The sequence below is a fragment of the Petromyzon marinus genome, chromosome 20 (assembly GCF_048934315.1).
Source record: "Petromyzon marinus isolate PM22_M1 ecotype Great Lakes invasive population chromosome 20, UKy_Petmar_22M1.pri1.0, whole genome shotgun sequence".
NCBI classification, from domain to species: domain Eukaryota; kingdom Metazoa; phylum Chordata; class Hyperoartia; order Petromyzontiformes; family Petromyzontidae; genus Petromyzon; species Petromyzon marinus.
Window position 1 is genome coordinate 13,982,276 of NC_133686.1, and position 16,602 is coordinate 13,998,877.

A 16,602-nucleotide genomic window follows, 5' to 3' on the forward strand; every position below is an offset into this window, starting at 1 on the left:
ATGTGGCCAGGTCGCTTCTGAACAATAAGCTGTGGGCTTTACCTGGCAAAATTAAAATATATATAATTTAGTTTGCTTTGTATATTTTAAGTGATTTGCTTACCTATCCTATGGTTTTCACTCCTATCGTGGGTGGAGAGGGGAGGGTAACGTTCTGAACGGCCCCTACTGGACATCTGTGAAATAGAGCTTTATAGCGCAATTCTCATTCAGTTCCACTGCGTGTGTGGGTTTAGCTATGGGAGGACACCGGGGAAGAACCCACGCAGAGCAGGAAAGAAGATGATGACGGACGCTTGTGTTGCGCCCAAAACTTCGTGATTTATTTTATACCTACGTGACTTTACCGAAAGAACCAAAGAGTAAGAAATACAAACTCCACACAGAGGCGCGCGAGTGGGGGGGGGGGAATCCAAACCCGGGAGGACGCCTCTTGCCGTGCATGTGCCGACCCTCGGTCACACCACAGCGCGCCCCCACGCGGCCGCTCGCGTGGGGAACCCCTCGAGCGGGCCCATGAACTAAACAAGATGGCGCGCGCAGCTGGTGGGGGGGGGCATGAACTAAACAAGATGGCATGCGCACCTAGTTGGTGGGGGGGGGCATGAACTAAAAAAGGTGGCACGCGCAGTAAGTGGGGGGGGGGAGAGGCATGAACTAAACAAGATGGCGCGGCCAACTGGTGGGGGGGGGAATGAACTAAACAAGAGTGGCGCGGGCAACTGGTGGGGGGAGGCATGAACTAAACAAGATGGCGCAGATGGTCAGTGGACATGAACTAAACAAGATGGCGCGCACAGCCAAGGCCACACCTCGTCTAGGCCGCATCCGTGTCACGTGGCGGGGCAGTGCCGCGCGACGCCGCGGAGACCGATTCGCCGCGGTCGTCTCCGCGGCCGCTCGCGGTTCGGTGTCAGCAACGCGAAGGTTCCACCTCGGCCGCTCGCCCTCGCCCGCAACTCACTGGCGGCGCCTGCTCGTTCCTGTGGGCTCTGCCCTCGCCTAGCGCCGTGGCTGGAACGCGTTGTTGCGCTGACGCGAATCGGCGCCGCTCCGATCGGCGCTCAGCTGCGCGGGACTCGACTTGTGGGCTGAAGGCAGCACAAGGAGAAGAACTAATAACAGCATCGCGAAAGACGGGGGAGAGTCACCCACCCCGTGAGAGACAAGACGGGAGAGTCACCCACCCCGTGAGAGACAAGACAGGGGAGTCACCCACCCCGTGAGAGACAAGACAGGGGAGTCACCCACCCCGTGAGAGACAAGACAGGGGAGTCACCCACCCCGTGAGAGACGAGACGGGGGAGAGTCACCCACCCCGTGAGAGACAAGACAGGGGAGAGTCACCCACCCCGTGAGAGACAAGACAGGGGAGAGTCACCCACCCCGTGAGAGACAAGACAGAGGAGAGTCACCCACCCCGTGAGAGACAAGACAGGGGAGAGTCACCCACCCCGTGAGAGACAAGACAGGGGAGAGTCACCCACCCCGTGAGAGACAAGACAGGGGAGAGTCACCCACCCCGTGAGAGACAAGACAGGGGAGTCACCCACCCCGTGAGAGACAAGACAGGGGAGAGTCACCCACCCCGTGTGAGACAAGACAGGGGAGAGTCACCCACCCTGTGAGAGACGAGACGGGGGAGAGTCACCCACCCTGTGAGAGACAAGACGGGGGAGAGTCACCCACCCTGCGAGAGACGAGACGGGGGAGAGTCACCCACCCTGTGAGAGACAAGACGGGGGAGAGTCACCCACCCTGCGAGAGACGAGACGGGGGAGAGTCATCCACCCTGTGAGAGACGAGACAGGGGGAGAGTCACCCACCCTGTGAGAGACAAGACGGGGGAGAGTCACCCACCCTGCGAGAGACGAGACGGGGGAGAGTCATCCACCCTGTGAGAGACGAGACAGGGGAGAGTCACCCACCCTGTGAGAGACGAGACGGGGGAGAGTCACCCACCGCGTGAGAGACGAGACGGGGGAGAGTCACCCACCCCGCGAGAGAGAAGTCAACCCTGAGTCTCAATACCAGGACAGCCTGCCTCACTGCAGGGTCAACGCTACGATAGTCAACCCTGAGTGAGTTACCCCAAGTCACCACACAGGAGCTTAACGAACTGTTGAGAGTCGCTGCCCCATGAGGAGGGGTTCCCCACGGCGCCGCGAGGGGCGGTGAAGCTTTGGGTGAGCAGCTCCCCGTCGTGTCTCTGTGTCTCTGCGTCTCCCAATTGTTTCCGTGTATCCCTGTCTCCCCGTGCCCGTTGTCTCGCGGTCTCCCCTGTGTGTCCCCATGTCACCTCTCTCTTCCCCGTGTCTACTTTGTATCTTGAGTGAGCCCAGCAGGCTCCACGAGTCCACGGTGTTGTTGATGTCCTTGTTGTGTACCCGAGTCGCGTTGTTGGGCAAGGGAGCCGCCCCGCGGGCCGCGTGTTGGTGGTGCCGCGCCCTCGGGGCTCGCAGCAGCGGCAGTGCCCTCGCCGGCAACACACGGGAGGGAATTATTGTAATGTGCATTATATTCCGTGGTTATTTTAAAGTAAATAAAACTGATGTAAACGGTCAAAACAGTAAAAAACTAATTCCCAGTGTTATTAATTCCGAGTGTGTGTGGCAATTCCAAAATCGATGTTGATGGAAACCGATTCAACAAGAAATCTAAATGTGGAGATGCTCGTTACTCTTTGGGTTTTTTTCGGTAAAGTCGAGCAGTTTTTTCTTGCTGTGGTTGTCCCACCTGATGACGATTGCTTGTGTTGCGATCGAAACGTCGTGATCTATTATTTTTCTACCTACGTGACTTTACCGAAAGCACTAAAGAGTGTGGATTCCTGCAGTCACTAAAGCTTCAAATCAAGATTGAGATGCTCGTTGTTGAACTCCCGTGGACACTTGTTGCCGCTCCAGCCACACCACCACCAACAACTCTCGCTCCTACCGCCACACCACCACCAACAACTCTCACTGCTTCCGCCACACCACCACCAACAACTCTCACTGCTCCCGCCACACCACCACCAACAACTCTCGCTGCCACCGCCACACCACCACCAACAACTCTCGCTGCTGCCGCCCGCTACCAATAGCCGGAGCGAAAAGGATGCAATAATGCTAGCCCTGCACGATAAGCCCCAGACAGTCCGCCTCCTCCACTTGTTTGTCCCTCCGCACAAAAACAAATCAACGTATTTTATACACATCCTGTCACCCACACGGGCCTTCTCTGGGAGTGCATAATTTCAGCAGCAGTATTAAATACAAGCAAAATATGGACCAGTTTTGACATTAAGTGTCTCATCAAGCAGTGTCAGGTTTGCTTGAACCAAAGTTCTAAGTACAGTTTGCAGCATTAGTATACATTATTTTTCGCTCGTCTTTTTGGATAGATTTTTCACGTTGTGTGGATCTGTATGTAATGTTGTGCACCTCTCTCTTGTTGACATTATTATGGAGAATGTAACTTTTTGTTTACGGTTTTCAGGGTTCTGGGAAGAGTTGTCTCAGGAGTGAACCACGTGGATACCGAATGTCCAGGAATGAGCAATCAGCAGCAGGTGAGATAGAGAACATCTCGGTTGTTAAACTGATTTGATTTAAAGCAAATGTAGTTGTGTGTCGGTAAGATATGCTAAATTTTCCTTGAATGTTCGTATTTTTCTGTATTGAGTACTGGAATTGAAGTAAGTCATTTTGAAATTTTTTTGGATATATTAGTTGTCAATGTGGAATATAATAAGGTTTTTCCCCTTTTTCTGGCAACAAAACTGAAACCTTTTTACGAGCATTCATGTCTGCATTAACCACAATACCTGCAGTCAAAATGCAAACAAAAAACATACTATGATAATATATGCATTGTCCTTGAAACTGATTGGTCCACACCAAGGGACGGCTTTCTTTTGAGCCTCGACCCAATTGGTGCTCGACCAGATGACGCCAAAAGGCATACAACTCAAAGACAATGCACTATCAGACATGAATCCTTGTAAAAAGGTTTCAGTTTTGTTGCCAGAAAAAAGGGGAAAAACCATATTTTTACATTTTAGTACTGGCAAAGGAGGTCTAATGATGTAGATGCTCACCCCGAGCCCTCATTACTTTAACGCTTGGTGAATTAATTCATGAATGTTTGACAACTCTTATATTAATTTGCCTGTTTGTTTTTTATTTATTGTTTAAGTCCTCAACGGTGACACACATTAACAATAACTCCTTATTTACATACGATTGTCTGTGCGAGAGTTTTCGTGATCCCCGCTACAAGTTGGGAGAGCTAAAGCATTATCGCTTTTATAATGGTAAGCATTACGAAGGACTTGTTTATTTTCAACCCATTTGCTATACGTGGCGAGTTTGCAGATAGAGGTGAGCAAGAGGAATGCCATGACGAGGCAGCGTGTGGCTTCATAGTGACGCACCACCACCACCACCGGGCAGCCTCCACGGAGGACAATGCAGGTACGGCTCCTGCTGAATGCATCTGCAGAAGTCGGCCAAAATAGTCTTGGGTTTGCAGATATTGTGTCATAGTTATAAGGTCGCGCTCACAAATGAACCACGACACTTTGGTAATCTCATTGAGGAGCATAAACCCTCACCCAAACTCCGGTCATCCTCGTAGCAGCGGCTTTTGGCTAACCATCGATCAAAGATGATTGCTGCATCGCACGCTTTTAGATGCGCTTCTGCGGCCATCTGGAATGCTCTTCCTTCCGATATTAGGAAGCCAGTGGAGCTACACACTTTTAAATCTAAATTGAAAACGAATTTCTTTAGAATGTTTTTTTGTGTTTAGTTTGGTGGATCATACAAATGTGAAACTTTCTTCGCCGTGAGCGTTGAGGAGGTGCCATACCCTGGCTCGTCAGGAGAAGCTGGTACAGCAAGTGGACTAATCGCCATCATTTTCCATCTGTACGGGGATAGAGTGTTGCCCCCTCACGTGTCTGGGTTTTTATGCAGGAGGTCCACTGTCCTCCCACATATATCTTGATAATCTAAAAACATTAAAATAAAAACAATGCAGGACGCTTTTTCCTGAATAAATAACTAATTATTATTTGAATTTTTTTTTTTCATAATATGATAGCATGTCTTCCATGGAAGAGACACCTTTCCTCAACCCTGCTGCTTCTATGGTTGATTGTTTCATAATTATGTTTCTGTGATATTTGTCAACATTGTCAATATGTACAACACAGGGCTTTTGTTTGTCGCACCCTTCTATCCCCGACTCCATACAGTCCCAAACCAATGCCGTGCGTACGTGTTGAGTGATATACACCAAGGAAATTGGAATCACACCATTGAACCTTAGTTGTAATTCAGAGGGTACCATAGAAGAGTTCATGCAACTTTTTATTTGAAGAGCATTCTAAAAAAATTACCAAGACTATTATTTCTCTGCCCAATGACTTAAGAGCGATTACGACTCAGAGGTGCCAATTTCATGTGCACTGAATAATTGTGAATGGCCAAACACGTGCTCTGCACTAACTGTTTCGTTTTGTTGATGTCCAGGTGACATGGAGGAGGGATTGGACACTAAGTCCTTGGATAGAGGCACTGGTCGTCTTGAGGAGCCTCGTGTGGGTGGGATGAAAGATAACATGGCAAACAGAGACACAGAGCCTGCTGGCAGCGCTGACCTTGCTGTGCCTGCTGCCGCTGCTGCTACTACTGGTGGTCGTGATGGTGTTCCTTCTCCTGAAATTGCTCCATCCATTTCTACTGCCTGTGTGAATACAGACACTCCCACTTCTGAGGAGTCAAACATGGACACAGAGCCTAAGCAAGAGAAGACTGAAAGTGTTGGATTACAGAGTGGGCCCATTAAAAAATGTGAGAACTTAGGCCGTGCGGGTGATGAGAATGATGTGGGGTTACCTGGGCTGACTGCCTCGCTGCAGGGTCTTTCGCCCGGCTCGTTTGGTAGCGATGATCAGGAGGAGTTACATTTTAACCTTGCGGTTAACGTGGAGACGGTGAGCAGGGCGACTTGTCATCCTGTTGCCCAGCAGAGGATGTGTGAGATTAACAACGCACAACGGGATGAGGAATACAACACTGAAAATGTGGACCACGTCTCAACTCCAAATACTTGTGGGAAAGAGGCAGTAGATCAGTCAATTGATACAGCCTTTCAATCCAAGTCACGCAATGCGAGGTGTAGTTTAAAACTTGATTTGAATAATGTAACTAATTTACATGAATCTCAGAGTATAGCATCTGTTGAATGTGATATACTGGAGGTAGATTCGCACAATGTAAGTTACCAATTGAAATGCCCCGAAGGTGTGGATCACGACAGATTAAATCACAACATGGATACAACAGCTGTGGCAACATCCGAAGGTGTGGTTTGTAGTGTACATCCCATTGAACATGAGGGAAACACTAGACAAATCTCAGAGCCCACAGTGCACATTGACGAGGACAAAGACAATGCACGATCCTTTGCAAATGCAACAAAGGGACATAATAACACGACATCTGCAGAAGCTACAGTTGCATTGGAGATCAACCGTGGCGTTAAACATTCACAAACAGCACAAGATGTTTTGCAAGACAGGACAGGGCACACAGCTGACAACGCGCACAAAGTAAAGGAATTTGAGTCGTTAGGACAGGCGCCTCTTCAGTCGATGTACGACTCGACAGATGTGGCCGTTGCAGACGGCAGTGCAGAGAGGCAGGGCCTAGGCAGCGTAGTTTGCGCAGGCGAAGACGTGGCAAAATGGATCAGCCCCGCCAGTCGGAGGCTGCGAATTAACCCCTTTAATAACATCCCCGAAGCCGAGCTCAACCTGGAGATCTGTGAAAATCACTTTGGAGAATCTGGTCATGGCCCCTCGAGTGGCGTGCCGGGCACCCGTCAGCAGCACATCTTCCCAGAGGTGTACGTGTGCAGTAAGGGAGGGGCGGCGGCGGCGAGTGCCGCGCCCGCGAACACGCCCAGGGGGATGTGGCGCATGCAGGATAGCCGCAGCCTGGATGGCATCAGCCAGCTGTACGTGCTCGGGGGGGCTCGGCCCAAGGAAGGGGGGCGGCCCGACGGGCGTCGTGCCACCATATCCAGCGCGCTAGAGCTGGAAGGAACCGTGACGCACGAGGGAGAGTTGACGCACTTTGTGGCCGATGACCTCCTGCAGAAGATCAAATTGAGCTCGAGCAGAAACCTCGATGGTAAGTCTCTCACCAACGGGCGGCAATCCGGCAGCGCCTCCAGCGCATGCTCTCCGCCACGCCTACGGAGGTCGTCCACGACCCAATAGGACATGAAAACATCGTTCAAGGCGATTCGTCTCGTGCGCCAATTGTTTATTGCTGGAATGTTCGTGATTTATATGTTTTAAGAGTGTTTTACACCTAGTAGGCTTTCGTGAGCAATATTCATAATAAAGTTTTTTTGGGTTAGATCGCGTAAATATAAATGTGTCGTTAACCCACCACCACCCGACACAACCAATTGGTAAGGATTGTCACGTAAACAAAACGTGCCAATTAGTTACTATTTCAGCACACAGGTGTGTTGGAGAGTAAACCCACAACATGGTAAACTGGATAACCGGGTTTTGCAAATTTAGATTGTGTAATAGTCTATTTACACTATGATACAGAGAAAAACTAAAACATCTTATTCGCCCTGATATAACTTGAATTAAGCCATGTAATGGATGTACATTTTTTATTGATTTAAAAGTACTCAACTTGCTCTATGCGGGTGGTTAAATTAGTTTATACAACACTCGTCAGAACACTTGCTCTCTACAACTCTGATTGATTTCTAAACCATTAACATTTTATGGATCTTTAATATCTGCTGATGCATTGCCGTTACACTGGTTAAATCTACCTTCGTTGAGCAGAATACAATACTGTTAAAGTACTTGAAACACGAAAATTCCAGCTTTATGTTGTACTTTCAATGGTAACTGATCCGTATATAGTGTGGTCAAGTGGATACATAATTTGTTTAACCACAACCTCGTATGTGGTTTCCCATCATGAGACTAGATACTGTATTTTACGTGTGTGATGTGTCCGATACCCGCTCAATAATGTTACAGAAAGATGTATGGGCAGATAGGCATACATCGTAATGAAAGAGTTTTTGCCTGCCAAAAAAATATTGTAAAAACGAGCCAATTTTATTATTGGGCTTTGGCTCCCATATCATTGGTCAAAACCCAAACAATTAACATAGAGAGGAGTAAGAAGACACAATAGGAAATTTGATAAGCACAACAATCATGGGGGCTAATGTAAGTAACAAAATAAACTGCCAAAACACATCCAATATTTTTCCTTCGTATGAAAATAAGTATATTACACCACTCATCCGCCACATCGTCGATGACCCAAATCTAACAGAAACGGTCCTTGCATATAAACAATTGGCATTTCACCATTATTGGTGTAAGCAAGACTGACGTGACTTGCTATTGACAGCAAGACTGACTGCTGATGAGACACTAAATGTCGAAACTTGTGTTAAAGCATTGCTTATGAAAGAAAAGCACTCCCAGAATACCATGTGTGTATGTGGTTGGTGGGATATATTAAAACAAAAAGTACCTTGCATGTGGAGATACCGATATGGGAAGGAGGCGAATTTCTAGGTGTTGTGAAACAAGAGGCAATGTCACTGTGGCAGTGGTGGTGGTGACGGTGGTGATGGTGGTAGCACTGTGTATAGCACTGTGCTGTGTCCTGCCCAGATGAGGCCGGTGGCGCCGTGTTGCGGGGCTTCCTCACGCAGCGCGACATCCCCCCCGTGGACCCCGCCGTGCTCGCCGACCTAGAGGCCCAGGCCCGCGACCTGGCATCCAATGTGGACCGCATGATGAAGTCCCTCAACACCACCATCCAGAACGTAGGTGTGCAGTGGTCACCGTGGGGAGCCTCGCAGCAAAAAGGGCCAGGGTTTGATTCCCGACTCGGGCGCCTTTCTGCGTGGAGTTTTATGGTCTCCCGCTGTTGTGCATTGGGTTCCTCCCATAGCTAAAAAATACATACAATGTAACCGGTATTGATCAAACGTCCCAATGCTGAAATCTTATTTGCCAATTAATAAATTTGGATTACGCACAGCAGCAACATCGCCCTCAACTGAGAAAACTTAGCGTGGCTCTCCAGCAAAAGTCTTGAGACTGAGTGATGCTTTCCTGGATAAAGTGTAATAAAATAAGTGGTTAATGCATTATGCTACGAACAGTTCAATTCCCACTCACAGCCAACATCGGTGACGATTATCCGAACCAGTCCTATGTCGACTCAGCCTCAAATAAGTGCCTAGTGTGGTATGTAAACATCAACATTGGGGAGACAAAGGCGGCTAGGCATGGTGTTGACATATTTTACGGTATTTAACCCATTTGGAAAAGAGCTGGTCACTACTTTATATGTGGGTATTCTTGGTATTGCAGATACCAATAATTAGTCATAAACAACCGATTGCTAACATTCCCTACTATAAATCTAAAGATAGTCCTATCACCATGGTTTGTTTTGTTTTCCGCAGATGACAGCACTTAGCGTGGGCTACATACAGACGTATCGTGATTCGGTGGACAGTTTGGGAGAGTCTGTTGACCTCAGCATCAAGGTAAGGTTCTTAGATTTTTTTTAAGGTCAAGGTCAAGAGGTCGTGTCAGCGAGTGCCGGAGACGCCTCCGTACTTGACCACCGCTTCGTCCGGCTGTGTCTTGTGACTGTCAAAAAATAATCACCTGACTGCTAACTTAGCCAAAGCTAAACAGTGGGCTTTTTTTGCAGAAATATCGCAGGCAACAACGTTCATTCCTGTGTTGCTTCGTGCAATGTGCGGCCGTTGCGCTAACAACACATGCTCTGATTGGCTGGATGGGGTCACGTGGTCGATAGGGTAAACAGATAGCTGTATCCAACATGGCGGAGGGGGTGATACGACCTAGCCGTTTCGCATTCCCAGCTTGTTGCCAAAGTTCTTGGTCCAAATTTGGCAGATTTGATAATTGCCTGCAAATTACTTAATTTGGATTATATATATACAGTAACAAGACCTCCCCGTACTGTAAAAATTTTAACAATTCTTGAGTCTCGGTGAGATATTCCTGGGTAACCAAGCAGAGTTTAACACGTACAGTGAGGGAAAAAAGTATTTGATCCCCTTCTGATTTTGTACCTTTGCCCACTGACAAAGAAATGATCAGTCTATATTTTAATGGTAGGTTTATTTGAACAGTGAGAGACAGAATAACAACAAAAAATCCAGAAAAACGCATGTCAAAAATGTTATAAATTGATTTGCATTTTAATGAGGGAAATAAGTATTTGACCCCTCTGCAAAACATGACTTAGTACTTGGTGGCAAAACCCTTGTTGGCAATCACAGAGGTCAGACGTTTCTTGTAGTTGGCCACCAGGTTTGCACACATCTCAGGAGGGATTTTGTCCCACTCCTCTTTGCAGATCTCCAAGTCAATTAAGGTTTCTGCTGGGGGGGTGCGTGCGTGCGTACTGTGCGTGCATGCGTACTGTGCGTGCGTGCGTACTGTGCGTGCGTACTGTGCGGTGGTGTAACGGTGAGCACGCTGTGCTACGAAAACCTGGCCACGGCCAACTTCAGTGACGATATCTGCACTGGTCCTGGGTCTCCCCTAGCGTCGACTCAGTCTCAAATGAGTACCTGGTGCAGTGTGTAAACATAGGCACTAGGGAGACAAAGGCGGCCGGGCGTGATGTTGGCCACCCACCCCCATCGTGTTCCGTGCCAGCTTTCATAGGTGCTCGCTAACAGCACTTGCCCCCCTCAGTCTGTTAAGGCTACGCGGGGGGTGATCTTTGTCTTTGTGCGGTGGGCACATTTGATGTCGTTTCAGGCCATGTACACGCTGATGGCGCGCACCGAGGAGCTGGACAAGGGCATGCAGCCCGTGCACAGCCTAGCCAAGCAGATCAAAGATGTGAAGCGGCTGCTGGACCACCTGGAGAACCTGTGCAAGTGACGGAGGCGCCGATCTCTCAGCAGCCTGCCCGTGTTCTTTCTCCCCTCCTGCGCCCCAGACGATGGCCTACCCCGTTCTTTTAAAAATACTTATTCATTCTGGTAATAGCTGGATTCAGTACGTCCAAAAGAAGCCTGGGTTTGTTTAGTTCATGGCTTATATTTTTGGTTGGCATTTTGAATTTGTCGGTGACTTCATCGAGTGTAGTGCTTTTGTTTAGTGTTTTCACCGAACGCAACATTGTTCTGTTAATGCATTCGCGGTGGTCAGATATCAATCATTGGACTACACGGCTATCCATGTTTTTTACTGTTTTTGGGATTGTCTGTAAATTTATTTTTCTATCGGTGAACATCGTACATGTTTATTATCTTGCAAATTAAATTCTAACATTGATCGCGACCTGCAACAAATCAGAGATGAAGTGACATCTTTCTCAACAGCAGAGGCCTCCGTGAAGGAGTTGTGGTTTAAATCCTAATTTACCCACAGCTGCATTATGCAATTTGTAGAGGTCATAAATGCTACCAGGTGCGCTGATCACCTTGCCCTGTTTGCCTCTTGTGTGTGTGCGTAATGATGCAGTGCAATGCACACTGCGTATGGGATATTAATTGGTAAATTTATGGTCGTTGGAGTTTAATGACTCTTGGGAGAGCCACTTTATTCAAGTTTGGTGAGGAATTGTACATAATGGGTATGGACTATTTTTTGTTTATATATATGCAAGGTCATATCTGTCAACATGAGTGCGTTCTTCACTGTGCACCCCATCTGGCCGTCGCTGCACCTGTGCATGCAGCTATGCTGCTCTCCATGCTGGATGGGTCGCACTGCGGTGTTTACCCTCGTCGTCTCTGGAAATTGATGCGCCGGGCCACTGCAGCACAGGCGAGTCGTGCCAGGAAATGTTGGGAATTGTAATGTTACGCCCCAAAGCAGCCCACACCAGGCCCCTGTCCACAATGCCATCCCCAAAGGGCGCTCGGCACCTCGTGCGCCTGTCACACGATCCGTCTTCCCTGCAGGCTAGTCTCGAAGCGAAGTAATCTAACTCACAAATTCCTGAGTTTTGCCTCCATATCCAACCAGAGAAAACGGCAATGGCAAATCGAGTCCCAGTGGAGCAGTTGAGTCAGAGATGGCACATTTAACTCATCTTTAGTGCCTGCCTCGCCAGGAGATGAGAGGGGAGTGCTCAATCCCTGCCTAGGCATGAGACTTGAGCCAAAGTAAATCCCCTGCATTGTGTTGTGCCTCATGTCCATGCACACCTGCGACATCCGATTTGTCAACACTGAGCTTCGCCTCATGCACTTAAATTTCACCAACGTCTGTATTTAACGGGCCACTCATGAGATCTCATGGCGTTATTTTATGACTGTTACCCGCGTTGACCAGCTGTTGCCGAGTGGTTGACCGTGATGTCGCGATGCGGCCTGCACAGCCCTTGCTTGTGGCGGCCGCGCTGCTGTCCGTCGGCCTCAACGGAGCTCAGTCTCGGGACGTGACGACGAGGAGGAGGCTCCTGCTTCCGATGTTCGGCCCTCCAATTGTTGCAGTGTCTGCAATTTAGATAGGAACCCCCTAGTGCCTGGAGAAACCCCTTGCATATGAGGGGCTAACACGATAAATGCCACAGCCACCTACTTGCTGTATGGCTTCCTGGTGCCCTGCTTGTGGATGCCTTGGCCCAGCTCAAGAGTCATGGATGACACGCATGTGGATGTTAAATACAGGAAAAACTCAACACAAGAGCCTTAATTGTAATATTGACTTTATTTACGTTGGATTACATTTATTTCCAATAATTAAAAATGCACAATCCCAGGTAAAGAATAGTGTTTTTTTAAAGGTACTGTTGTGGACAAAGAATACCAACTTGAATTCATGTAAATCAATGAATGGCGCCACAATTGCAAAGTGAAGTCGGCAATTTCCTGCTCAAATGAGCATTGAGGGCAGTTCTCATCTGCTTTCAGGCTCAAGCGAGTGGTGGAAATTCCACATGCGTGAGGGATGATGTTGAGCTGGTCACCATCCAGAATGTGAACCCGCAACCCTCCAGATAGCAAGCCGGAGACATCATCGGTGGAGTTTGACTTCTATATTCGGGGGGATGGGGGGGGTACAGGGGTTCGCATTGTCCGTCACATTATGAATTACAGTGAATATAATTAATTAAAATTTCATGTTCATTCTAAACTATTGAAAACTAATCTTGACTTAAAGCTTCCGTGATTGCGGGAATTCATATTCTTTGGGTCTTTCAGTAAAGTCACGGAGATGGGTTCAAATTAATACAAATAAAATTAACAAAAACCATGACGTTTATATCACAACACATCATCAGGAGGATAAAAGGGGGAAAGCTGCTGAGGCAGACTGTTTTACAGGTTTAAAATTGGGTGTAGCCCAAGGGTCATAAACAAAGTGGGCAGGGCTAGTGATGTTAATGTGTATTCTATTTAATTTATTTACTGAAAGAAGCAAAGGGTAATTCCTGCAGTCACGAAAGTTTCAAATCAAGTTAGAAATTAGCATCTTCTTTGGTTCTTTCGGTAAAGTCACGTAGAATGAGAATAAAATAATAAATTGATCAAATAAAATAAGACAATAATTGTGAGAATATTATTGTGTTATTTTATTTTATCAATTTATTATTTTATTCTCATTCTACGTGACTTTACCGAAAGAACCAAAGAAGATGAATCATTGCAGTCACGAAAGCTTTAAATAGAAATTAGCATGTTTAATGAAAGATCGGAGAGGGGCCTCCACGGCGAGGGCGAGGAGGTGGTTATGTTAATGTGAGATTAGCATGTTAATGTGAGATATTAACATGGTAATGTGAGAGATGAACATGTTAATGTGATAGATTAGCATGTTAATGTGAGAGATTAACATGTTAATGTGAGATCGCAGAGCCGCCACGTCGAGGTCGGCGCACGGAGGTGGCTATGTTGGTGTGAAAATTTTTACCTGTTAATGTAAAATAGGAGAGCCGAAGCTTCGGGGAAAATAAAAACTAACATCGGAAGGTGGCGGGATAGGAACATCACAGCCAGTTATGACTTAAACTGGTTGATGACGTCCTTCCAATGATTGCTCAGTTTGTACCCATCTTGGTTGAAATTGTGTCTGTGTCTATATATGTGAATGGCTTCATGAAATAATCTTTGTTGATAGCCAGTGGGCTTACAAAGTACCTTTGTCTTAGAGAAATCAATTTCGTGTGAGCCAACCGCATTAAAACAATGATCAGCCACGGCCGACGTGTTGGTCCTACCGTGTTTCAAATCTGCCTTATGTTCCCTAACACGGTCCGAGACATGTCGCTTAGTTTCCCAAATGTAACTACTGCCGCAGACACAGCTTAGTTTGTAGATGCTAGGGTATTGCTTATCAGGGATCCTATCCTTCACATATGGGATCAGATCACTAATTTTATGTACTGTGTTAATCGAGCCTGGATCTTGTGTTCGCTCAAGATTTTGGAAATATTTTTTGGTGACCCCTGCTATGTATGGCAAGATGATGGTTTTGATTGGTGATGATGGTCGGAGATACATCGAGCTCTGGTGTAGAGTTTTGATGAGGGAATTCTTCTGGGGTGGATGGTGGTGGGAGTCAGGTTTTAGGTAGGCATCCGTATGAGTTGCTTTCCTCCAGACAGTGTCCCATTGAGCCATCTGGTCTCTTTTCGATTAGAACGTTCAAAAGTGGTAGCTTGCCATCCTTTTCCTCCATGGTGAATTTGATGGCTGGGTGTATGGAATTAATGTGGTTGAGGAATTGGTTTAGAGCTGGTCGGCCATGTGGCCAGATGACGAACGTCGTGGTTTTTATTTTATTTTTATTCATTTGAACCTATCTACGTGACTTTACCGAAAGACCCAAAGAATTTTGAAAATAAATTAATAAACGTGTCCAATTTGGGCGAAGCCCCCCCCCCCCCGCTCCCCCCGCAAACTAAGCCCCTGCATTGCGTTGTGTGTTGTGCCCGATGTTGCAGGCGGACCAGCGATAAACTAACATGAGTCGTATCAGACATAAGAATAGCTTTTACCCTTTCTGATTGACCTACACCAGGTCAATCCGCTTCGAAGATAATGCATATAATAATTATCAGAGCATGTTTTCCCACAAGTACATGTGGTTAATGCAGACTTGAATCCTTGAAAACGGTACCCATTTGGTGTTTAAACATCTTAACACCTGTTTTATTGCCAGAAAGAGTAAAACCTATTATTTTTCATACGTAGATACTGGCAAAAAAGTATCCCATTATATATAACATGGGCCGTGGTATACTGGAACCACACTCCAGCTACACTATCGATGTTGAACTTCTTTCGCGTCGTACGTAACCAACCATGCTAATCGGAGGTGCGGGGGAAGGACAACACACTGAACACACAAAGCAGTTCTGCAGAAATTTGTTTACAAAGAAAGGCCATGACTTGGGTAAGCATATATTGGAGCTCTACTTTCCTAATACCACGGCCACGATATTTGAGTGGGATTCTGCCATCCTTCACAAACTGCTCCCCTCTGGATTTAAGCATGAACTTGCATCTCTCATGTTTCTCTGCTGACGACCAAAGCCTTGAAAAAGATCATTGCTGTTCAGGGCAAATGTTCCCATTATCCAGTGGTAGAGTTCATAAACCTGCGGTGGATATTGAATCGGTTTTGTATGCAGCACATGAGTGATTTAATACACCGCTAAAAGTTTAAATTTGAATGATAAAAGTGTTTTAGGCACCCTGTCTCCAATAAACTGTTGTGGAAGTTTAAGATCAAGCATTGGTTTTAAAGATTGTAGTGCAATTGCAGGCATTTTAATCGTCATACAGCATATACATTATGGTACCGCTTTTAAACCACTCTCCAATTATCTTTGTGCAAAGTAATTTCATGAAGTGGATTCAATGAAAGTTACGGATATAAATCTTACTCGGTACAACATTTGTTTGCAAAATGTCTCGGGGCCCTGTACGGTCCTGTAGTCTTCCTATGAAATGCTTAAATTTGTCATTTTTTCTAAATTATGTTTGCATTCCCGTTTCGTTTTTTTGGTATTTTATTTGAGTTATTTTGTTTATGGAAATAATTGCATTACGCCCGGTGAATATCTCGATCGCTGGTGTGTCAAGTGGAAGCGACAAGAGCTGCAAGAAGTATTGTCAAGTGTTCCCTGGCCTCCCGACGTTCTGCGATTGGTCCCGATTGAGCGAATGGTGCAGCACAGGGGACTGGGTGCCCAGCGGGCATCATCGGACCCACATCGACCCCGCACAGCGAGGATGGTCACCAAGGGGGCCACCGAGGGGGTTACTGAGGGGATCACCGAGGGGGTCACTGAGAGGGTCACGGAGGAGGCCACAGAGGGGGTCACCGACCTCTCGCTGGCCAGGAGCTGCACCAGGCTTGCCCGCACAGGACAATGTAACTGCCAAAAAGAATGTAAACATTTGAAGGAATTTCAATCATTGTGACAGGTATGAAAACTATTGGGGGAAACGGCATCTCTTGTTTTAATATTTCCATGATGACGAATTGTAAATACAAATAATAAACATCAAAGGTTTCCATTCGCGTTATTCTTGTTC

The 16,602-nt window shown here is 47.0% G+C and overlaps 1 protein-coding gene across 8 annotated transcripts; it reads left to right on the forward strand.

Moving 5' to 3' along the window:
- The first annotated feature begins 807 nt into the window (after positions 1-807).
- Positions 808-16,584, forward strand: LOC116944067 (BLOC-1-related complex subunit 6-like). Of its 8 annotated transcripts, none has more exons than XM_032957473.2 (7): positions 808-2,186; positions 3,481-3,553; positions 4,352-4,457; positions 5,520-7,184; positions 8,720-8,874; positions 9,523-9,606; positions 10,862-16,584. In XM_032957473.2, the coding sequence occupies exons 2-7, from the start codon at positions 3,536-3,538 to the stop codon at positions 10,985-10,987; spliced, it is 2,154 nt and encodes a 717-aa protein (XP_032813364.1). In that variant the 5' UTR covers positions 808-2,186; positions 3,481-3,535; the 3' UTR covers positions 10,988-16,584. The 8 variants fall into 8 exon arrangements, with proteins under 8 accessions (XP_032813364.1, XP_032813367.1, XP_032813362.1 ...); XM_032957476.2 differs by having other exon boundaries at positions 5,748-7,184; XM_032957471.2 differs by having other exon boundaries at positions 4,359-4,457.
- The last annotated feature ends 18 nt before the right edge of the window (positions 16,585-16,602 follow it).

Excerpts from the sequence above, each read along its gene's own strand:
- LOC116944067 (XM_032957471.2), top strand. The coding sequence starts at position 3,526 with ATGTCCAGGAATGAGCAATCAGCAGCAG. Across the intron at positions 3,554-4,358 it reads GAATGAGCAATCAGCAGCAG|ATAGAGGTGAGCAAGAGGAA; the intron begins GTGAGATAGAGA and ends GCGAGTTTGCAG. Across the intron at positions 7,185-8,719 it reads CTCGAGCAGAAACCTCGATG|ATGAGGCCGGTGGCGCCGTG; the intron begins GTAAGTCTCTCA and ends TGTCCTGCCCAG.